The 23,704-nt window shown below is 49.0% G+C and overlaps 2 protein-coding genes and 1 pseudogene across 2 annotated transcripts in view; 2 read left to right on the forward strand and 1 right to left on the reverse strand.

Annotated features, from left to right (window-relative positions):
* Positions 1 to 23,704, reverse strand: part of LOC138498400 (zinc finger protein 850-like) — a 272,974-nt pseudogene that overhangs the window by 131,218 nt on the left and 118,052 nt on the right.
* Positions 16,360 to 23,373, forward strand: LOC138498465 (zinc finger protein 436-like). The gene is made up of 2 exons (XM_069622216.1): positions 16,360 to 16,494; positions 21,811 to 23,373. Exon 2 carries the CDS (start codon positions 22,065 to 22,067, stop codon positions 23,004 to 23,006), a length of 942 nt encoding a protein of 313 aa, XP_069478317.1. The 5' UTR covers positions 16,360 to 16,494; positions 21,811 to 22,064; the 3' UTR covers positions 23,007 to 23,373.
* Positions 16,372 to 23,704, forward strand: part of LOC138498463 (zinc finger protein 271-like) — a 77,061-nt gene continuing 69,728 nt past the window's right edge. Inside the window, exon 1 of the mRNA XM_069622213.1 lies at positions 16,372 to 16,494. The gene's annotated coding sequence lies outside the window, so the exon portion shown is untranslated. The remainder of the gene's footprint in view (positions 16,495 to 23,704) is intronic.

Here is a 23,704-nt window from a genome sequence, read left to right on the forward strand (position 1 = left end):
GCAAATGGGAGGTCTTGGAGCAGATTTTTGTTTGTAGGTTGGTGATTTTTCCTGTGAGGGTGTCTTGTACATCGTCACACCATTGGGTATCTGTCAGGAATCTTTAAGGTGGTACAAAGGAGAACACACTCTTTTAGTCTTTTCCAAACCTGGTTTATTTATTTTTTTACAACCAATAGGAACAAGGGATTCGTAGAACAAATAAATCCTTCCTTTTTACTTTAGAAAAAAAACATTGCTCTGGTTTCTTCTCTCTCTTTGCTCATTGGGTACTGTTCAATGTCTATCTCTAACTTTGAATCCTTCTTCTTCTCTCAAATGGGTCAGTCTGGCCTTTTCTGCCTTTCTTGTCTTTCTATCTATCTTTTCTCTTTCTTCACTATTATAGTTGGAACATCCTTTCCTTTTGTCTGACAAATGCACAGTCTCTGGCTGATAACATTAGTCTCTTCTCCCTTTGCACAGTTTCTGTTTGACAACAAGGTATTCTATTCTCTTCGGCCTGCTCGCTGTAACAACTTTTACTCATTGGGCACTTTTATAGCGGCTGTCGTCGTAGGCCCCTGTCGAAAGTTGATCTTTTCCTCACCTTCTGCAGCCGATTTTGAAACCTGTCAGCAACAGCTGATCTCTGCGGCCGGGAGCGGCAGACACCACACCTTCCTTCCTCTGGGTTGGTATTAGCTAGGCCGACAAAGGTAGACTCCGCCTTCACAACTGAGAGCGGCCGGAGTTCGACGACTAGGGCTCTTAGGCTCTGCAGGTTTCCGGTGAGGTCTTTCGCTTTCAGGAATGGGTGGCAGCCCCAGAGTGCTATGTGACGGAAGAGGAGTTAATCCGAGACTCCAGAATGACTCATCAGCTTAACGTAACGTTTATTATTCACAGCGGATTTTCGTGTGAAACAAGTGTGTCTATCTTCCTCCTTATTTTAAACGGTTCAGCACACGTCTCAACTTTTTAAAAAACTTCCAACAAACAAACTGTTTATCACTTCATATGGTGTTTAAGCTCTAGTAGGCCCACTTGTAACATAGCTCCTCCTCCTGTACAGCTGTGCCCTGGCAAGACCCGAAACAAAAACATATAATACCAGTATTATTAGAGGAAAGTACCTACAGTCCAGGAAGCAAGCTTCCTATTGGTCCAGAAAAGTGACAGTCAAACACGAGGACTACTCCCATTCATGCCTTTTATTCTCTCCTTTTTGTGATGCCTGATGAGACCGGAGAAACTCCTCTGCTTCTGTTTCTGATCACCATTACTTGCTTCTATATCACCGTATCTTTCACAGTGGTGGAGGGGGGCGTGACCGAGGATTCTAATTCCCGAGGTATGTCAAATAGCTAACGGGAGCTAGAGGATGCAATGGCGATAATGTTGTTGTAAGTGGCAGCTTGGTGTTGTGGATGGCTTGTCTGTATGTTCATGAAATGTCTGTGAAGGTGCCTTTGTTGTCAGGTTTGGGAGCTCTTTGCCACACCGCTTCAGCTGCACGTTTTTGGGCCCGGATTGAGGGGAGGTCTTCGGTGAACCAGGAGCTGTCATGCCTAGAGATTTTTGCTTTGCAAGCTTTGAGAAGGGCTAGGGAGTTGACAGTGTTAGTAAGCAAGGTGTTGTAGTGGGTGACCAGGGCATCGGTGTCCGGGCGACGGGGAGGTAGTTGGTTGAAAAGGGGGAGTAGTTTGGCAAAAATGAGGTTGCTCATGCTACAGGCAATTGTAGGGGGTAAAGCAGGGCCCGCAATTTGTACTAGCCCACTAGCATTATGGAGTAGGTTCTATGCAGGGTGAGTGCCATTTGCATGAGAGTATGGGGATGTTGGACACTTATTTTTCATTTAAAGCAAACGCATATTTTTGCAGTAAATGGCAAATACAGGTTTCACTGTGCATGCTTGACAGCATTGCAGCAAATAGAAAGTGTGCTTATGGCGACATGCACCATTTTAGCAAACACACTGGTAAATATTTTGTCACCAGTCACCTTGGGGCAAGTGCATTTCTCTTAGGTCGAGTATGTAAAATGAGGAACTCGCCCTGCATGTCTAATGGGATTTTTCAGAATTTGCGAGACCTGTGTAAAGTTTAGTTGACTTTGGGGCACTTGATAGGGCAAAGGATAGTGAAGGGAATTACCCTGTGATCCGACCAGGGGCAAGGTTAGTGTGGTCCAGAAGCCAGTCTAGGATGCGACCATTAAGATACGTGGGTGTCAGGATACGCTGGGTACAGCCAAGTGCTGCATTGGAGCTAGCCAGGGCAGAGGCGTTTAGTTCCATCGGGTCATCAAAGCCTAGGATGAGGAGTTGAGAGGTAGGTTTGAGATTAGATATGAGCTGTATAGGCTCAGCTTCAAAGGTTGGTAGATTAGTTGGACAGTGATGGTGGAGTTGGGTGAGCAGCGCTATTTGGCAGAGGTGGCTTCACATTGTGAGAGGCAGGTAGAGTCTAAGGCATATAGTGCGAGGGCGTCTTTGTAGATGAATGCGACCCCACCACCTTTCTTATTGGGTCTGTCGTTGCGTAGTATGGCGTAGCCAGGGGGTATGGCCACAGATGGGGAGTGACTGGCAGATGGGGTGAGCCAGGTTTCTGTGGTGGCTAGAATATCAATATTGTTTTTGACCGTGAGTTCTTGTATGTCAGTGGCATGTGGTACCATAGATCATGCATTGATTAGGGAGCCGAGAAGGGCAGCAGTGGGAGGGGTATTGGGGAGCAGAATGCAGTTGGGAAGGGGGGGACTAGCAGTGGTAGTGCGGTAGCGGAGGTTGTGGTTGCACCTGGATACTGCTGTTGGACGGGCTGCACGGGCGGCCTGAGTGCAGGATGCAAGGACGTGGCGTTGTTCAGCACCGGGGTGAGGTGCTGTATTAGGAATGCATCGTGAAGGCGGAGGGGCACTTTTAGGAGCTGTATGTAGGTGTCTGCTTGTGGAGCCTTGTGCAGTGGCTGCGGGAGGTAGTTTGGGCAGAAGCATCCTCTGTGTTGGGAGTGGAGTGTGCAGGGTCAAGTCGTGTAGAATGAAGGTAAGAGGAAAGATGGATGCATGCATTGAGGGATGGCTCCCAAGTGGAGTGGACTGTAGTAGTGTGAGCCCAGTGGGGGCTGCAGGGTGGTTCTGCACTGGGCTGGAGGTGTGTGCAGTATATTATTTTATTTATTGTGCGTTTTGTAAGGCGCTTATACATCAAGTAAGTTGTGTTTCAAAGTTGTGTTTCAGTACTTTGTCGGGGAGAAGGCTCAGTGTGGGTGGGCAGTGGCTGACTGGGAGCGAGCGAGGTCGCAGGGCAGTGAGAGGCAGTTGGTGAAGGGGGTTGGACGTGGTATTGGGATTCAGGAAGTGCAAAAAAAGTCACAACATGGTGTGGCTGAGCGCTGTGAAGCGCAGGCAATGCTTTAGCAGACAGCTTGGGCAGAGGCTTATCTGGCTCAAGTGCATCGAGGTGGGGGCAAGAGAGCGTCTATGGAGGTAGGTAGTAGGAGATGGTGCAGTCAGATCAGCGAAACAGCACCTTTCGCCGTACATGGCTAGACAGGGGCTGGCTTCCCCTGCTGGCTCCTGGGGCCTTCCTGTTTAGAGGCCAGGCATGGCCAATCATGGAACAGCACAGGCGGGACAAAAAACAGGCAAGGCCTGGGGTCAATGAAGCTGCAGCAGCAGCCATAGTAAGGCGAAGTTGACTTATATGGCGCACCGTTACCATTTGCATGGTCTCCAGGTACTCCTGTGGCTCTGTGAGAAAGTGGGTTGGGTAGCTTAATGAGGGAGGAGGGGATAGTGCTTATTTATTGCATTTGTGTAGCACCAAAGAGTGTGCGTGTTGTACATTTCATTTCAAAGTTGGTGGTTAAGATGGGAAGTTTTGAAGTCGATACTGGCTTTGATTGGGAGCCAGTGGGCCTTGCATCTGGCTTGAGTGATGTGATCTGTGTGTCGTATGCCCCAGGCTGCTCGTAAGGCTTTTCTTTCGGAGTAGTTGTAGTTCAGAGAGGTTCTTCTCTGTGGTGCCTGTGTAGTCGGCATTGCAGTAGTCTAGTTTACCTATGATAGCTCTGGCAAGGGTTAGTCAGTTGCCGGGGGTGAGGAATTGTCTGCCGAGACTGAAGAGCTGAGTGATATAAGCTGTTGATGAGGCCAAGGCATTCACATGCTTAGTCATGTTGAGGTCGGGGTCCAGGTATACAGTGTTTTGACATGTTTGGAGACTTGGATTTTGTTGGTAAAGGTTGCATAGGTGGGATCCAGATTTTTTTTAGGAGATGGGGATGCCGAACAATGAGTAGTTCTGTTTTATCGTCATTACAGCAGAGGTGGTGCCTAGCCATCCAATTCTGGATGATGCTGTAGATCTGCTTGGTGGTGGCGGAGTCATGAGAGTGATTGCCTGTGAGGGGGAGCAGTATTTGGATGTTGTCGGAGAAATTGGTGTTAGAAATGTTGAAGTTGTCGAGGTGTTCAAACAGGGACTTTGTGTAGATGTTGTAGAGGGTGGGAGAGATGAAGGATCCTTGAGGGATACTGCAAAGCACAGGGTGGGATCTGAGGCAGATTCTTCAAAGGAGACAATTAATGTGTGGCTTCTAAGGAATGATTTGATCCACGAGGCAGCCTCAGGGGAGAAGTGAACTTTGGAGGTGAGGAGCTGGCAGAGGATATCATGGCCAACGAGGTCAAAGGCAGCGGATAGGTCTAGGAGAAGCAGGAGGGCAAGGTTACCCGAGTCTCAGAAGCTATCGAGCTGACATTTGAGGTTTGAGAGGGCAGTTTCAGGGCTGTGTTTAGCTCTGAATCCTGACTGGTGGGAGCTGAGTAGGTATTCTAAATCAGATTGAATTTGCAGGTCTAGCATTTTGTGGAAAAACGGGACTGTGGTGGTGGGGCGTGTGGGGTCAAGTGAGGGTTTCTTGAGCAGGGGAGTGATACATGTAGGGACTATGCCTGTGGTGAAGGAGGCATTTATCAAGTCAGTGATGGACAAGTCAGTAATGGTGGAGTTGAGGGCTTTGGAGCAGAGTTTGATGATCTGAGCTGGGCATATGTTACCTTTGCAGTTAGATGGTTTGGGGAGTTCAATGATTTAGTAACTTCTGTGGGAGTGACTATAGAGAAGTGGAATGGAGGATGAGTGCGGTTGACTGCTGTGTCATCCATGGGGGGTTGTTAGAAGACAGGGTGATTTGTTTAGAAATGGTTTTATCTCTTTGTTTGAGAGTTTTGTTGGCGAGGGCTTCTTGAATGGTAGTGCAGCAGTCTCTGTCGTTAAGAAAGAGAGTTGGGGGTTGAGCTGGGGTTTCTAGCTGTCTAAAGATTCTGAAGAGTTCCTTGGAGTTGTAGTGGGCTTCAGTGATTCTGGTGTTGTATGTGTTTGCTTTTGAGTGGATGAGTACAGGTTTGTAGTTATTGACGGCGTTGGACAAAGCAAGTTTGTTGGCAGGGGTGGGCTGCCTTTTCCATAGGTGCTCACAGGTACGTTTCTGTCTGCAGAGATCGTGTTCATCAGTGAACCAGATGTTTTGTAGTTTTCGCTTGGGTGCCATGGCTTCGATAGGTGCATGTAGATTAAGGGCTTTGATGATAATAGTGTTGTAGTGGCTGATAAGTGACGGAGGCAAGTTGGGAGACAGTAGGCGAGAGAGACTCATTGGTGGGCTTACTTGTGAACATGGTAGGCGGTAGCCGTTTCAGTGGTGTGGGTGTGAGGAGTGAAATTCTAGCAGGTGATGGTCTGTCCAGGGGAGGGGTGTGTTGGTGGTGATGTGGATGTCAATGTTGTGGATGACAATCCAGTCGAGACTGCGACCTTTGTTGTGAGTAGGTGAAGGCAAGTCCCTGTTACGCTCACGCCAGAAAGAATACAACCCTCTAGGAAACAATGCAAAGAGATTGCTTACAAGGATAACAAGGTTTAATTGTACAAAAGTAAAGCTGTCAGCAGAGGAGCTGTTTGCGATTTTTGGTTGTCGTCCAGCTGTATATGCCTGTCAGGCAGTTGTTCAGGGTGTCGCTAGGGTCTTGAGCTGTGGCAATCTTGATGATCAGTTGTGTATCGTCTACGTAGTAGTAGGTGATCAGTCTGTGGTTCTGAATGATTTTCATCAAGGGGCACATATAAAGGTGGAAAAGGAGAGGGGAAAGGCTGGAGCCTTGAGGCACTCTGCAGGAGACATTTTTGGAGGTTGATGTAAAGGGCAGTAGGTAGGTTCTCTCCGCTCGATTTTGTGAGCAAGGATTTTAGTCATTTTACGGCAGCGTCTTTTAAACCGTATCCCTCAAGTCTTTTGATTAGCGTTGTGTGTTTGGGTGTGTCGAATGCTGCTGAAATGTTTAGAAGTATGGGGGCAGATAGGGTGTTGTCTGCATTTATTTTTAAGTCATACCATATAGATAGGAGCGCTAATTCTGTTCTTCTGGGTATAAATCAGATTTGGGATTGGTTGAGTTATCCGTTCATTTCTACGTAGTTGAGTATAATATTGTATACATGGTTCTCCACATTTTTTGCTGGGTATGGCAGGTTTGATATCGGTCTGTAGTTGCTGGTGTTTTCTGCGCTTTCCATTTAATTTTTAATCAGAGGTTTGATGTATGCTGATTTGAATGATTCCGTCACCGTTCCTGTATTCAGTGATAGGTTCATCATAAGTCGCAAGTGTGATGCCGGGGTGTTGTGTTTGAGGATTTCTCTGTAGCTACGCGGGGGCGAGTGTCGCAAGGGGATCCTGTGAGGTAGCTTTTCTTTATTAGTGCAGAGAAAACGTCTTTGTCTGTTGGTTTCGAATCAAGCGGGTTTTGCTGTGATTAGTGGGTCGCTTGTTGTTGGGGTTTCTGTGGTTGTGTTCATAATTGCACAGCTTGTGTTTATACTTGTGCGGCTTTCTTGAATAGTCTGTAGAATTGTTTTGATTTTTGATCAAAGGTAGTTGGTGATGTTGTTGCATAGTGCTTTTAATGGGATGGCGCCTTGTTGCAGGATATGGGTTTTAAAATTTCTTTGATTCTGGAAAGTTCCTTTTGTGGGTTAGTAGTCGATAGGATCATTGTGGCATAGTTACTTTTTTTTCTCTTTGAGGACTGCTGATTTGTATATTTTGAGTTGTCTTTGGTATATAACCTTTAAATACATGTCAGGTTTTGCCAGAGTAAATACACGCAAAGGGGAAATGGAGGATAAGTGAAACCTGGCAGTTTGGCAGTTCGGGAGTCAAGGTGTCGGTGAGTCCCCTATATGGTTGAAACCCACTCTGTTCTGAATCGTGAAGATACATTGGTTTTGAGCTCTGTGTGTTTAATTGCATAGTTTGTAAAACTGATATTTCCCGGTGGCACCCTGACTATTCTTTTGGTTAAATAACTATGCCACCTATTTGCCCGCATAATCTTCGACATAAGAAGAGAAACCGTAGTTTGGAGTCTGCAAATTCACATTCCTCCCTTATATGTGTGCAATTGAAGAAAACAGATGAAGGTTTTCGCACTGCTAAACCCGTATCAGCACGAAAGGAAGTGAATGAGAAACGGGATAAAGAGCAACGTAAAATTAAAGGTTTTTTGGTTGCTAGTCCTCAGGTTCACTGTGAATTGGCAGCTAACTACCTCAATGATGGAGGGACTATAACGTTAAGTAACAGTGAAGTAAACTCAATCGTGGATAAAAACTCTGTACTTAATTAGTGCTATGAATGTAGGCGGCCATCTTTGTTTTGCCACTGATTGAGCAAGTACCGATAGACTGAAGCACTGAGGGTTTTGACATTATTATTGGAGCCAACTTATCTGTTACTCCGGATCTGGCACGAATGGCAGCGGAGTCTATCCCTTAGAATGATGATTGCTCCTCATTGGAAAGCTCTTTTTGCGGCCCAGGAAGAGACGATGAGTGCATCTAATAAATTGGAGGCCATTGCGGTAACCCTGGATGCGGTACATGGACTCTGTCCCTCTATTATGAAGGAAGATAGAGAGCTCAATACTGTGGTGTGTAAAATAGTCGATCTTACAATATTTAACAGTAGAGGCTTGGCTAATTATAACCTTTCTAATAGAATTGAATGTCAATCTGACGCAACATTGAGCGATGTATGCCCAGCTATTGCAGAGGATGCATTGGATGAATTGGAAGTAACTACATTGGTTGAGGATCATGATTTTGTTAATACTTCAGGAAAAGCCATTACAAAGTCTATGTTAAATTCTAATACTAATTCAGTACTAGATGATGCTTCCTTGTATGCGAAAATCAAGCATACCCGAAGCAAACACAACAATAAGAAATGGGCTAAGAAGAGGAGCACAAATGATAGTGTTAGTCATTTGACATCTCCTAAAAAGAAACGTGGGAAACCTGCAGAGTTGCAATTGAAGGATGTTATATGTGTTAATAAAGGTAACAGGTCTGAAGTGAAAGCGGGACCTAAACTAAATATTGATAAAAACCCAGCGGTAGATCAGAAGTGTGGACCTTTGGATACGTGGCTAAAGGATAAACAAATTAGATCTAATGAGATTATAGCCATGTCTGAGAATAGTTTAGCAGACAATCCTTCTGATGAATTGGATATTCGTAAATATAGTGACAAATAATGCGATTGGATCCTTACCTTCAAAGGCAAAGGACGCTTACCACAGCAAAATGGAAAGGCTCGACCTGTGTAATATTAATAAATAACGAAATGAATGACCTTGGTATAAATCTAGTGAAAGTGATTGCAAGGAGCCAATGTCTGCTGAAAGCCCCTTATTAAATCGGATTCTTGTATTGTTACATGTAGTCCCCCAACTCTATGGAATATCGTCTGCAGACATTGGGACGGTAGGATTATCAGATTTGTATTGTCAAGAAAATTGGGTCATCATTCAGTGTGTGTCCCCCATCATTGTTGGATTGGTTAGACGATATTCGGAGCCACTTCTGAGGATGGGGTTTAAAATTATTTGAAAATAATGTACCAGTGGAAAGGCCCCAAACCAATTGCCACGGTAGACAAATATATAAAGTGCCCAAAATTGTAACAGTACAGATAGATCCAGTTTGTTGCAAAATAGTGACTACAGGCTGGTCCCGGAGGGGGCGGGGGAGGGTATAGGTGAAGTTTGGGTTCCAGAAAGCTTGCATTATAGTACACAATGAGATTTGGTTGTGGGGCATGCTACTGTCATCATGCTACTGTCAAAATGCCGAGTCCATCCTGCCACGACACTCGCCTGCAACCATGAGCTCCACAGCAAGTGCGTCACTCACTCAGCTATATGGCCGGCTGGCGACGTCGCCTATGAAAACCTCACACGGGATCAGACACTTGCACTGAAAGATTCAGGTGTCCGGGGGGTGCCTTCCCCGAAAAAAGGAAACGGTCCCATTTCAAGTAAAGTATAGGGACGCAGATGGCCTTTCCGCGGTTGGGGGGCGGGCGGGTTGCGGAGCACCTACGTACTTGACCCCCTGCCACTGACTGTTGCGTCCTAGATGTTGTGTCCTATTTCTATGGACACGTTATTCATGGTTACTGTTTGCGTCCGTTCTTTCTGTTTGTGTAGAAGTTGTGGCGTGGCCACAGAAAGGGGAAGAGGCGGGGTTACCGCCTCGGACGCCAGTTCTGGCGCAGATAATAAAGAGAAGAGCATCCTACTAACCCGGCTCCCGCGTCTCATTACATTGCTGTGATTCATTTGAATGTTTTGGTTCGCTCGAGGTTCCGAACGTATACGGAGCCTCAACATTGGCAACGAGGACGTCTTACTCACGCCCACCTGCCGGCAGCTCCAGCGTCGCGTGTGGGCCGCGGAGCGACACCGCTGCCTCCGGATCTGCTGCACGTTGTTGGCCCGCCCTCGCCCACCCGCAGGCAGCTTCAGAGTCGCACGTGGGCCGCGGAGCAACGCCGCTGCTTTCGGCCCTGCAGCGCATTGTCGACCCACCCACGCCCACTAGCAGGCAGTCTTCAGAGTCGCGTGTGGGCCACTAAAAAAAAAAAAATAAAAAAAAAAAAAATTATTAATTAACATTGCTGCCCCAGGCACGGCCGCTTTTTGTTTTGCTTGCGTGCTGCAGTGGCGAGGGAAGGAAGCTCCTGCCACTCACACACACACCAGGAGGGAAGCGCTGCAGCCCAGCGACTAAGGGCCACCTGCTACTCATGACGCCCCCATGCAGCCCAAGTCGCCGCTAGCCCCCACGTTCAGCCGGCGAGGCCGTGCTGGTGAAAGAAGTGGTGAGGGACCTTCAGCACACGCCACCCCAGTGAGTAGAGTGCCACAGCAGCGCAGCCCAGCCATGTCCACCAGCATGTCAGCAGACAACATTGACAGTGGCTTACAGAGCCCCCAAGCCAGCTCCACTCCGAGAGCAGCCAGCACTGGAGAGGACAATTCCTCTGAATCTCTGCAGCTACAAGCGGTCCCGCATTTCGATATGACGGACACCAACAGCCTGGCACCCAGATGGGCTCGATGGCTGAAAGAACTCCACATCTACATTGATGCCTCGGGCGTGCGAGAAGAGCGCCGGTTAAGAGGCATCCTGCTTCACTCTTTGGATCCCGTGGTGAGGGACATCGTGTTCGAAATGCCCGAGGACAACACTAACTCTTTTCAAGGCATAATTGACTCATTAAATGCTTATTTCGCACCCTTACGGAACGTCGACTACGAGAGACATGTGTTCCACACAACGACGCAAGACAATGATGAAACCATGGACAATTTCATTATGAGGCTAAGAAAAAGAGCAAAATACTGCGATTTTGACAAATATTCCACTGAAGAGGCACTAAAATCACAAGCCATCGCAGGGTGCGGGTCCCCTGACTTTCGCAGAAAATTGCTACAGAAGAGCAGGACGCTAGAAGAGATCCTTCAAATTGCAAGAGCAGACGCTGCACTAACACTACAAACAGAGTCTCTAGGCAATATCTCCATCACGCAAAATGCCAAATCAGCCTCTCTCTGCCCCATCCGCACGCCTGTCGGCCCGTCAGAACCAAAGAAGTGCTATCGATGTGGTTTCCGCTTTCCTCATGTTGGTCCATGCCCTGCGATTGGACATCAGTGTGATAAATGCGGGGGGGACAATCATTTCCAGTCTGTCTGCAAGAACATCAAATTCCTCCAAAACTCAGGAAGCAACAGGGAAGCCGGACGTCAAGAAGGTGGACGCTCTAGGCGGGAGAGCCCGCGCAGAAACTCACATCGAGGCTCCACGTATGGAAGGAGGCGCTCTCACAGCTCAACCAAAGAACAAGCGCCCTCATCGAGGAGGCGAGAAGAGAGAAGAGAGAGGGAAACGTCTAACCACCGAGAGAGCAGACGCCACTCCCCGCACCGCAGACCAAGACATAGGATCAGATATGTGGATGACTCGCCTCAGGACAGACGGACAATCAGATCATCTTCATCCAGTGGAGAAAGAAAGCGAGCATACGTGCATGCCATTGGAAATGCCACAGCGACTGAATACAGTCCGACCCTCTTACTCCAACTGAATGGCCAAAATCTAGAATTTCTGATAGACACAGGCGCCACTGTGAATGTCATCAATGACATAATATATAAATCGTTGGAAGTCAAGAAAGACTTAAAGAAGGCCGACACGCTAATATACCCCTACGGGTCCAACAAACCGCTAGACTGTATTGGGATGTTCAACGCACATTGCAACTACAAGAAGCAGAGCCAGAAAGTAAAAATATATGTAATCAGAGGTGAAGTCCCGGGAGGAAGCATCCTAAGCTTCCGCACAGCGATACAAATGGGCCTCATCAGCATCATGTATCAGATCATGTCTGCATACACCTCCAGCGCCAAAGACATGATACAAAAGGTATTTCCGGCACTCTTCAGAGGACTAGGGTGTTTAAAAGACAAGCAAATCAAACTGCACATTAATCAGCAGGTAAAACCTATTGCTCAACACTATCGGGGTATTCCCCTCAATATACAACGGCAAGTGAAGACGAGATCCATTCACTACTACAACAAGGCATAATCGAACCAGCGTCAGGCCCGACTCCATGGGTTTCGCCAATAGTCCCGGTACCCAAGAAAGATGGCACTTCCAAGATACACATCTGCGTAGACATGCGTGCTCCAAATGTGGCCATTGAAAGAGAGCGACATTTGGCTCCACGTATGACAGACATGATACATCTTCTACATGGGGCCACCATCTTCTCGAAGCTCGACCTGAACAAGGGTTACCACCAACTCGAACTTCACCCGTCTTCTCGATATATAACCACATTCTCAACCCATCTAGGGCTCTTCAGATACAAGAGACTAAGCTTCGGTGTGTCATCCGCAGCCGAGATTTTTCAGAATGAGATACATCAAATAATTAAACATATCCCGCACTGTTTGAATTACAGTGATGACATTCTTATCTTCGGCACTTCCCAAGAAAGCCACGATGACACGCTACGAAGAGTCTGCATGGCGCTAGAAAATGCCAACCTCACGCTCAACCCAGAAAAGTGTGAAATCAACAAGACCACACTCAAGTTCTTTGGACACATATTTTCAAACAAGGGCATGCGTCCAGATCCTGAAAAGGTACAAGCCCTGGTGGATGCCCCCACTCCCACTTCATCATCGGGCATACGATCATTCCTGGGCATGGCAAGTTATTGCACGAGGTACATTCAAGACTTTGCGTCAGTGAGCACCCCGCTAAGAGTCCTCACCGGGAAGGACCAGGAATTTGATTGGACAACAGAATGCGAAAAAGCATTCCAGGAAATTAAACGACGCATATCATCAGCGTCCTGCATGGCTTATTACGACCCTGACTACGACACGGAACTCACCGTAGACGCCAGTCCTGTAGGCCTGGGCGCCATTCTGGCTCAATCCAGACCGGGAGCGCCACCCAATGCACCCAAGCGAATAGTAGCCTATGCCAGTCGGAGTCTATCAAAGACAGAATGCGCGTACTCGCAACCCGAAAAGGAAAGTCTCGCAGTCGTATGGGCGTGTGAGCACTACCATCTCTTCTTATATGGCCGCCCATTCACCGTCGTGACCGATCACCAAGCGCTAACCACAATATATGGCAAACCCACTGCCAAAATGCCACCCCGAATTGCCAGATGGGGTCTACGCTTACAAGAGTATTCCTTCAAGATTATACATCGCCCAAGGAAAGAGAACAACCCCGCCGATTTTCTCTCCAGATACCCACTACCAGCTCAAGTGGAACGACAATCCACAAAAGCGAACCAATACCTCAATTTCCTAGTCAACAATGCACTCCCCAAGCATGTCTCCGTTGCCCAACTCGTGGAAGCCACGTCCACAGACAAGATGATGCCCATCATAAAAGAGTGTCTGCGAACGGGCCGGTGGCATGTCAAAGAACTAACAGAAACAGAAAAGGCTCAACTTCGCGTTTTCAGACTGATACGCCACACGTTATCCGTGTCTCCAGAAAGTTTGCTTCTCAAAGAGAACCGAATTGTAATCCCCTCCAGCCTGCAGAAGCAAATACTGGACATAGCTCATGCTGGCCACCGCGGAATAGTGTCCACCAAGAGACAACTGAGAACAAAGGTTTGGTTCCCCAAACTGGATGAACAATTAGAACAGATCCTGGGCAATTGCCTCACCTGCCAAGCGGTGAGTCCCCGAACATTCCCGGCACCCCTACAACCATCAGAGATGCCTCCGCAAGTGTGGGACCGAGTGGCTGTAGACATGTTTGGGCCCCTGGCAAATGGGAAATACGTGTTGGTAATTGTGGACGAAATGTCACGGTTCCCGGAGGTGCATCTCATTCACTCTACAAGTGCCCAAGCGGTTATACCTGCCCTGGACAAGACTTTTGCTGATTACGGCATACCATCGATAGTAAAGTCAGACAATGGCCCACCATTCAGTGGACATGACTTCGCAATGTTCGCGGAACACCTTGGTTTTCAGCATAGAACAATCACACCGCTGTGGCCACAAGCGAACGGAATGGCTGAGAAATTCATGAGCTCTCTCAAGAGAACACTCCAAATATGTTCCATAACAAATAGGTCATTCATGCAGGCCATCTGCACCCTCCTATGTGAGTACCGGAACACTCCACACAGCACCACAGGGGTGTGTCCGTCCACTCTAATGTTCGGGCACATCATACGAACGCAACTGCCCCACAACCCCCATGCCCGTCCGTCGCCAACAGCCGTAGGTGACGCCATCAAAAGAGACAAGCGGAGCAAAGAACTAACAAAAGCATACACTGATCGAAAAAGACAGGCCAAGCCTTGTCACATTCAAGTGGGCGATGTGGTGTTGGTAAGGCAAGAACAAAACACCAAGGACACCCCGGCGTTCAGACCTGAACCGTTAGAAGTGACGCACGTCAATGGCTCCATGATAACAGCAGCCAGCCCCACAGGGACAATTACGAGAAATTCGTCATTTTTCAAGACCTTTGAGGGACACGCCGAACCGACCACTGATCACTCGAGGTCTGACCTGGAATCCTCAGAGGTGGAGTCAGAGTATCAGGTGGAGGTGCGAGATGCGGACGACAGCGACAGCGACACCCCTGTGCACTGGGAGAGAACACCCCGGAGGAGCCCGTCCAAAAGGACTATTCGTCGACCCCCTCGGTGGATAGAAGAAATGTAAGAATGGGCGCCCCTCTCTTAAGTGGGGGGGAGATGTTGCGTCCTAGATGTTGTGTCCTATTTCTATGGACACGTTATTCATGGTTACTGTTTGCGTCCATTCTTTCTGTTTGTGTAGAAGTTGTGGCGTGGCCACAGAAAGGGGAAGAGGCGGGGTTACCGCCTCGGACGCCAGTTCTGGCGCAGATAATAAAGAGAAGAGCATCCTACTAACCCGGCTCCCGCGTCTCATTACATTGCTGTGATTCATTTGAATGTTTTGGATTGCCCGAGGTTCCGAACGTATTCGGAGCCTCAACACTGACCATTGGGGCATTAGAGGAGACCCCAAAAGTGCTCATATGCAGAGGTGACCAGACGTGGTGAGTGTTTGTGTTGGGGGGTGGGGGTGGGCGTGGAGGATCCGATGCACTGTTGGGGGCAATGCCAAAGTCACAGCTGTTTTAAATGAACCCCTGGTCAAAGTTAAAAGCTGTGACTGGTATGTAGCGCCTACCTGAGCCATGGGCGCTATTCGGCGCCGATGATACAAATGCCGTTTATTAAATGGGCCGAATTATAGGGTATAAATGCCCTCAGACTGACCCCCAGCCCTGAATTGAACTTCACGTTTTCTATGGCAAAACTTTCTTTAGAGTTATTTATAAACACAATGTTTGTTGCATTATGAGATGAGGTCGAACGTGAGGGACATGGGCAGCTGCCAGGGAAGGGGGGCAGGAACGTGAGGACCCCTTAGGGGTGGGGGTGGGCAGGTGTGGGGGGCAGAGATGGGGTGGACCAAACGGGGTGGGATCATTGGGTAACACCCGGAGTGGGGGTGGGAGTGTCCGAGCCTCCTTGCGTCCGAAAAGGGGTGGGGGCGTCACAGTGCTGGCAGCAGCTGGAGGCAGGGGGGGGGGCACTGGCTGGAAGCGAAGGACTCCTCCGGGCAGTGTTGCCAATTTAGCGACTAATCTCGCGACTTTCTCCCGAGTCCCACTGGTTTGGAGACGTGCACTTTTTTCTATTGGTTTGGAAACTTGCAAGTTTCCAAACAATAGAAAAGGGTGTCCGTCTCCAAAACAATAGGAGTCCCCCCCCCAATCAGTGCCCCCGTCCTTGCAGCCAGCCAGGCTCCCACACAGCACGTGACGTCATCTCACTGAGGCCTCCCACACAGCACGTGACGTGACATCATCTCACTGAGGCCGTCCATGCAGCCAGCCAGGCTCCCACACCGCACGTGACGTCATCTCACTGAGGCCGCCCTTGCAGCCAGCCAGGCGCCCACACAGCACGTGACATCATCTCACTGAGGCCGCCCTTGCAGCCAGCCAGGTGCCCACACAGCACGTGACGTCATCTCACTGAGGCCGTCCTTGCAGCCAGCCAGGCTCCCACACCGCACGTGACGTCATCTCACTGAGGCCGCCCTTGCAGCCAGCCAGGCTCCCACACAGCACGTGATGTCATCTCACTGAGGCCGTCCTTGCAGCTGTCGCCGCGGCCTGCGAGAATGCGGCGAGATTTGTTGCCTAAAAAATGAAAGGAAATGCAGGCAGTTTCCCATTTCATTAACAATCCTGAGAGGGCGTGCCGTGATCTTCATCCTGCCTGCCTGCGGTTGCCTGCCTTACCTGCTAGCCTGCCTGCCTCGGTGGACTCTAGTGTGAATCCTGTTGCCTTGCCTGCCTCGCCTCGGTGGTCTCCAGTGGGAATCCTGCCTGCCTCACTGCCTGACTGACTGACTCCCTGCCTGCCTTCCTTCCTCCTGCCTCCCTACCTGCCTGCTAGCAGCCTGCCTGCCTCGGTGGACTCCAGTGGGAATCCTGTTGCCTGGTCTTCCTTCCGACTCGCAGCCGCCACTGCTCAACACCTGCAAGTCTCCCACGTTAAGGTAAGTGCTGCCCTACGGGTTGTGTTTAATGCACTCCTGTGCATGCTGTGCACGTGTTGGGGGGGGGGGGGGGCTTTTCTTTTAATGTGTGTGGATGGGGACTGTATGCTGTGGATGGTGTGTGCACGTTGTGTAGGGGTCTTTTAATGTATGTGTGTGGATGGGGACTCTATGCTGTGGATGGTGTGTGCACGCTGTGTAGGGGGCTTTTCTTTTAATGTATGTGTGTGGATGGGCATTGTATGGTGTGCGCACGTTGATGTATGTATGTGCTCAATTCTGCGGCCATGTCAGGGAGTTGAGCATGTAACAGCAATTTAGCATGTCTGTGAGTGGTGCACAGCCCCGCTGTTATAGGTACAGGTCTGAAAGCCCCTCCCAAACAACAAGAGCTACCAAATGGAAAACAATCCTGCTCAGTATGTTACATAAGCATACCACCCACACACACTGTCTCGCTCTCTGCCCATCACTCTCATTGCATTGCGGTAGTGCCATATGTGCTGCCTTTTCCTCATCAGCATCAGGCTGGTGGCTCTTTTCTGTGCACTCTGGGACACATCTCCTGACACCCAGATTGCGCCACATGCAGGACAACAATCGGGATGCCCAAACTTTCCAGGTGCATGCAGTAAATCCCTGCAAGTGTGTGGCAATGTAATATGTCCATTCGGAGTATAGTATTCGGGTGTTTAGCTCCTGGGTGAGGGTCGGAAGGGGAGAGGGGGGAGGCCGTGTGTCTTTCTACCTCCATATATTTTGCTTCTCTCGATGTGTGACTCGTTGCTGAGTGTGTTGAGACTGTGTGTGGGGGTTTGGGGTTGTGTGTGAGGTGCGGCTTAGTGTGTGATAGGGCTCTATGGGGTGGGGCGGGGTGTGGTATTGCTGACTGTGTGTGCTGGGGCTGAGTGTGTGTGTGTGTGCTGGGACTGTGTGTGTTGTAGGGCGGTAGCCTGGGAGTGTGTATTGGGTGCGTGCTGGGTGCAGTGTGTCAACAGTGGTCGGAGTGTGTTTGTGTGTGGGGCTCTGTGTCTGTGGGGGGCCAAAAATGTGTGTCTGTGTGTGGGGTAATGTCTGAGTGTCAGTGAGAGGGTCCGAGTGTGTTTGAGGGAGTCTGAATGTTTGTGTGGGCATCTGAGTGTTGGGGAGTGTGTGTGTTTGGTGGGGCCGAGTGTGTGTGTGTGTGTGTGCTTGGCGGGGCTGTGTGGTGTGGGGTTGAGTATGTGTGTGTGTGTCAGCCTGTGTGTCGGGGCTGAGTGTGTGTGGTGGGTGTGGCATGGCTGTGCGTGTGGTGGGCCTGTGCGTGTGGTGGAGCTGTGTGTGGGGGCGTAGACTGGGTGTGTGTGGGGGCGGGGCTGAGTTTTATTTTTGTTTGGCTGAGTGTGAGAGGCAACATGGGAGTGTGGGGGCTGGGTGCAGGGCAGTGTGTGGAGGACTTGATTGTAGTGTGTGGGGAGGGGGCTAAATGTGCTTGTGTGTTGGGGGCGGGGGGTGAGGCGTCAGCAATGAAAGCCAGACACAAAGTTGCCATGTTTTTGGTTAAGGACTTTTATTAACCTAAAACGGGTTGGGAAATGCCTCTCTGACCCGGCTCTCACAGGAATGTCCCTACCTAGAACCAAAAAGTAAGGTCCGGTCCATGTCAAGATGTCAAAATGAAAACTGCCCTTGTGTCCAAACGTTCTAACCTGACCCTCACACTACAAACTACATTATAAGGTGAAAGGGAAATCTCTTTAGCCTGGTGATTGCAAACCGAGTTCATAAAGGAAAAACAGAACAACATAAAGGTTCTCCAGGGTAAAAGAACCTCGGTTCCAGAGGGGGATGCCCTTCCCCTGAAATCTTCAACAATAGGCCAACAATTCTTGGTCTAACAGTTCTGTGTGTCTTTCATGGCCCACAACAATCCTGCTACTTACAGAGCTCCTTAGCCTTGTAGTTCCTTCTTTCAAAAGTTCCTTCTTTTGTTCAACAAACAGTCCTTTCTTGGTAGATTTGCAACTGTTTGGTTTACTCCCCTGCAAGGGCTTCTTGTGCACTTGTGACTGCCTGGTTTACTCCCCTGTCAGGGCTTCTTGTGCACTTGTGACTGCCTGGTTTACTCCCCTGCCAGGGCTTCTTGTGCACTTGTGACTGCCTGGTTTACTCCCCTGCAAGGGCTTCTTGTGCACTCGTGACTGCCTGGTTTACTCCCCTGCAAGGGCTTCTTGTGCACTTGTGACTGCCTGGTTTACTCCCCTGCCAGGGCTTCTTGTGCACTTGTGACTGCCTGGTTTACTCCCCTGCCAGGGCTTCTTGTGCACTTGTGACTGCCTGGTTTACTCCCCTGCCAGGGCTTCTTGTGCACTTGTGACTGCCTGGTTTACTCCCCTGCAAGGGCTTCTTGTGCACTCGTGACTGCCTGGTTTACTCCCCTGCAAGGGCTTCTTGTGCACTCGTGACTGCCTGGTTTACTCCCCTGCAAGGGCTTCTTGTGCACTTGTGACTGCCTGGTTTACTCCCCTGTCAGGGCTTCTTGTGCACTTGTGACTGCCTGGTTTACTCCCCTGCCAGGGCTTCTTGTGCACTTGTGACTGCCTGGTTTACTCCCCTGCAAGGGCTTCTTGTGCACTCGTGACTGCCTGGTTTACTCCCCTGCAAGGGCTTCTTGTGCACTCGTGACTGCCTGGTTTACTCCCCTGCCAGGGCTTCTTGTGCACTTGTGACTGCCTGGTTTACTCCCCTGCCAGGGCTTCTTGTGCACTTGTGACTGCCTGGTTTACTCCCCTGCCAGGGCTTCTTGTGCACTTGTGACTGCCTGGTTTACTCCCCTGCCAGGGCTTCTTGTGCACTTGTGACTGCCTGGTTTACTCCCCTGCCAGGGCTTTGTGTGCACTCGTGACTGCCTGGTTTACTCCCCTGCCAGGGCTTTGTGTGCACTCGTGACTGCCTGGTTTACTCCCCTGCCAGGGCTTTGTGTGCACTCGTGACTGCCTGGTTTACTCCCCTGCCAGGGCTTCGTGAGCACTCGTGACTGCCTGGTTTACTCCCCTGCCAGGGCTTCGTGTGCACTCGTGACTGCCTGGTTTACTCCCCTGCCAGGGCTTCGTGTGCACTTTTGACTGCCTGGTTTACTCCCCTGCCAGGACTTCTTGCGACTGCCTGGTTTACTCACTTGCCAGGACTTCTTATATTCATAGGTAACAGTTCCTCTTTTAACTCCTCAATTGCATAGATCTTCTTCGGCTTTGTATATCTGGTTGTTTCAACATTCACTCTGTGTCTCCCCCATATCTGCATTCCATACACCCCAATGGTCCGTACGTCCAAGGACCACACGTCTCAGAGAGAGGTACAAAATCTTCTCCCAAACAGCAGCATCATAGAGTTTGTTTACGATCTTTAAATGTCCCACGAACAGGTGCATCCTGAAAACAACTAGCACGCTCATTGAGCTTGAGGCTCCTTCCTCTCTGCATCCCAACCTAAGTTCAAATGTGCCAGAGCGGGATGGTCAAGCTTCGCACTCTTTGCGGCTAAGCAATGGAACTCTCGCCCACATGCTCTAAGAGCTGAAGAATCCTACTGGGCCTCAAAACTTGGCTGTTTGTCTAACCTGTTCACCACGCTTGCTGCCTGCTGGAATGTGAATCTTTTATTTGGAAACTATGCATGGAACTGTCCATGTACCTGGATAGCCTGTGTACCTGGCTCCCTTACAGCGCCTAGATGCCTCAGGGTTTGTGTGCGTTATACAAATGAAAATAAATAAATTGTTACCTTCATCCTCCTCGTCCCAGTACTTGGGTGTTTGTGGGAAATGGAGTCCATTGATGTTAACTGATGCTGATTACTTGGGGAAATCGCTTTCAATGGTTCCATATGACTAGCCAGCTCTATATGGAGGGGAATTAGAACTGGAAAAAGTATTCTTGGAGCTTTTACTTTTTAGACCAGGGATGTAAGTTTGGCCTGAATGTTTTCGGAAAGGTTTCTCTATTTTCCCTAAAGGGGTATAGATTCATGGCAGTAGGCCATCAGGGTACTGGGTATTAAGGGTTTCTCATCATGGGCAAATGGGGGATACCATGTCTCATCCAATGAAGCCATGACATCTCCCCGGAGGCTGTCTTCTCCCATGAGATCCTCCCTCATATATCCGCCCCCAGAGTCCGGATCAGCTAGCGGCTGCCATCCTCTGGCCACATGGGGAAAAAGTTACTACCGGAGATCCGTGATAGGGCTGGGCTCGCTTTGTTATGGCTGTTAAAGCTTGCCTTTTATATCACTGGATTCACTTTAATAAAACCGGGCTCAACTTGCCTTCTGATGCACACTACTGCACTGTTTATACCCCACAGGGGGCTGCCGCAAGGACACCCCAGCACTTGTGATCACTGCAGGAGCACCAGATGAACTAGAGCAAGCAGTGTGGCCTGCCCTCTGATGCACACTACTGCACTGTTTATACCCCACAGGGGCTGATGCAGGGACACCCCAGCACTTGTGATCTCTGCATTAGCACCAGATGAACTAGAACAAGCAGTGTGACCTGCCCTCTGATGCACACTACCACACTGTTTATACCCCACAGGGGGTGATGCAGGGGCACACCAGCACTTGTGGTCTCTGCATTAGCACCAGATGAACCAGAGCAAGCAGTGTGACCTGTCCTCTGATGCACACTGCTGCACTGTTTATACCCCACAGGGGGCTGCTGCAAGGACACCCCAGCACTTGCGGCCTCTGCATTAGCACCAGAGGGACCAGAGAAACAGTATAACTGTCTGTACTGATGCACTCCACACTTTCCTCTTGCACCCCAAAGGGTGCTGAGCAATGGGCAAGCAGTACCCCAAATATCTGAAACAGCCTGAGGTACAAATTGGGGGACTGAAATTGAATGCTATCCACATAGTGTATTTGGTTGGTTGCCCCCAAACAGAATTTGCCCAACAACTAAAGTGTTGTCCCTGCATTCTAACCAGTTGCACCACATCCCCTTACTTCCTCTTTAGGGGACCCCCTCACCTTAAAAGTAAGTTAGGTGCCCACCCCATGCATCTGTGTTCACCCTGCATGACCCAGGATCAAAATCCCAGTGGTGCTGACTCAGCATTTAATTCTTCCCGGTTTCATTCCATTGAGTAGCTTTTAAATTGTAAAATAGCATCTGTTATTCCAGCACTTGGAATCCGCCATGAAGCGCTATATGAAATGGGATAGTGATATTATTTATTATATTCCTCGTCTTCTAGATTTGGCTGACAGTCTGAAAGCCCCTGTCGCCCTTCTTAATTCATGCACTCACTGGCAATTATTTCTCGTTGGCAGGTGTGCAGCAGCGATAACTGCAACAGCTCTCGCAGTGTGGTACAGCACCAGGAGTCGATGGACGGAGGGTGATCAAACATCACTCTGACGTTTGATGCATTGGAGCATCCATTCTACACAGCATCTTTGCTCTGAGCCTGCACCTCTGCTCACATCAGAGGACCTGTACTGAGAACAGACTAAGTGTGCTGAGTTCAAAAAGGCATCACCCAAAACTCACACTTGTACAGATATTGCAGCATCCTTCTGGCAAAATGATGCAGTGTAGTGATAAGGGTGGTGGGCGTGAAAAACGTGTCGTTCTGAGCTCTCATCTGTTAGCAAATCCGGGGATTCATATTGGGGGGAAACCCTATCAGTGCACAAAGTGTGAGAAAAGCTTCAGTCGGAGCTCTAATCTGTCCAGGCATCAAATACTCCATACCGGGGATAAACCACACCAGTGCACGGAGTGCGAGAAAAGCTTCACCATGAGATCTCACCTGTTATCACATCAGATGCTGCACACTGGGGAGAGGGCCTACCAGTGCACGGAGTGCGAGAAAAGCTTCAGCGAAAAATTATCTCTGGCAAGACATCAGATGCTGCATAGCGGGGAGAAACCATACCATTGCACGGAGTGTGAGAAAAGCTTCAGTTTTGGCTCTTATCTGTCCAGACATCAAATGCTCCATACCGGGGAGAAACCATACCAGTGCACAGAGTGTGAGAAAAGCTTCACTCGGAGCTCTAATCTGTTAGCACATCAGAGGATCCATACTGGGGTGAAACCATACCAGTGTACCGAGTGTGAGAAAAGCTTCACTCAGAGCTCTAATCTGTTAGCACATCAGAGGATCCATACTGGGGTGAAACCATATCAGTGCACGGAGTGCGAGAAAAGCTTCACCAAGAGATCTCACCTGTTATCACATCAGATGCTGCACACTGGGGAGAGGCCCTACCAGTGCACGGAGTGCGAGAAAAGCTTCACTCACATGACTAATCTGTCAAGGCATCAGAGGAGACACACTGGGGTAAAACCATACCAGTGCACGGAGTGCAAGAGGAGCTTCACTTGGAGCACTTCTCTGTACAGGCATCAGAAGCTGCATATCGGTGTGAAACCATATGAGTGCACAGAGTGCGATAAGCGCTTCACTCAGAGCTCTCATCTGTCCGGGCATCAGATGATCCATACTGTGGGGAAATTGTAACAGTGCACAAAATGCATGCACAGCTTCACTCAGGGCTTTGACCTGTAAAAACATCAAATGGTCCACGCTGGCGGGAAACTGAACCATTGCACAAGAAAACTTTGCTCAGAAATCTGCTTTGTGGCACCATCAGTTGATCCATTCAAGTGAGAAACTCAGATCTCCGACTGTGCAAACATTAGCAGACAAGCCTCAGAGGTGGGTTATGGGCCGTCATCAGAGGATACATTAATGGCACCAACATACCTACCGTGTAAACACAGAGGTTGCACGTGGCTCATGGGGGAGGGGGGAAAAGCAGTGAACCTGAAAGATTATAATGTAAATAAAAATGTGGACTGGATATTCAGCCCACCCCTGACCTGGATCTTGAGAGCTGAATTGTATTTTTTAAACTATGCATGTATGTGTACACTTAATGCATTCATATAGTGCTTAACATGTCATGGCAAACCTTCTCTCTTGCTACTAAATTGAGTTGCCAAATACTGCTGATAGTTAATTCTCATTCAGCATAGAAATAGCAAGTGTGTAATACTCTTCTCCAGTACAGAAAGGCCTACATTATTGTGTATCTGTTTAAAACGTTTTTTTTTAAAAATATACTAAAATTAGGACAACACAAGTCCAGCATCTGTAAAATGATTGTTTCAATTATTTTCTAATTTCATACTTGTATTATTTGTAAAATCCTCTAA

The sequence above is a fragment of the Ambystoma mexicanum genome, chromosome 5q (assembly GCF_040938575.1).
Source record: "Ambystoma mexicanum isolate Mex_15411 chromosome 5q, UKY_AmexF1_1, whole genome shotgun sequence".
Lineage (NCBI taxonomy): Eukaryota > Metazoa > Chordata > Amphibia > Caudata > Ambystomatidae > Ambystoma > Ambystoma mexicanum.

Bases quoted from the DNA above. Each gene is read 5' to 3' on its own strand.
- LOC138498465 (XM_069622216.1), top strand. From the start codon at position 22,065: ATGATGCAGTGTAGTGATAAGGGTGGTGGGCGTGAAAAACGTGTCGTT.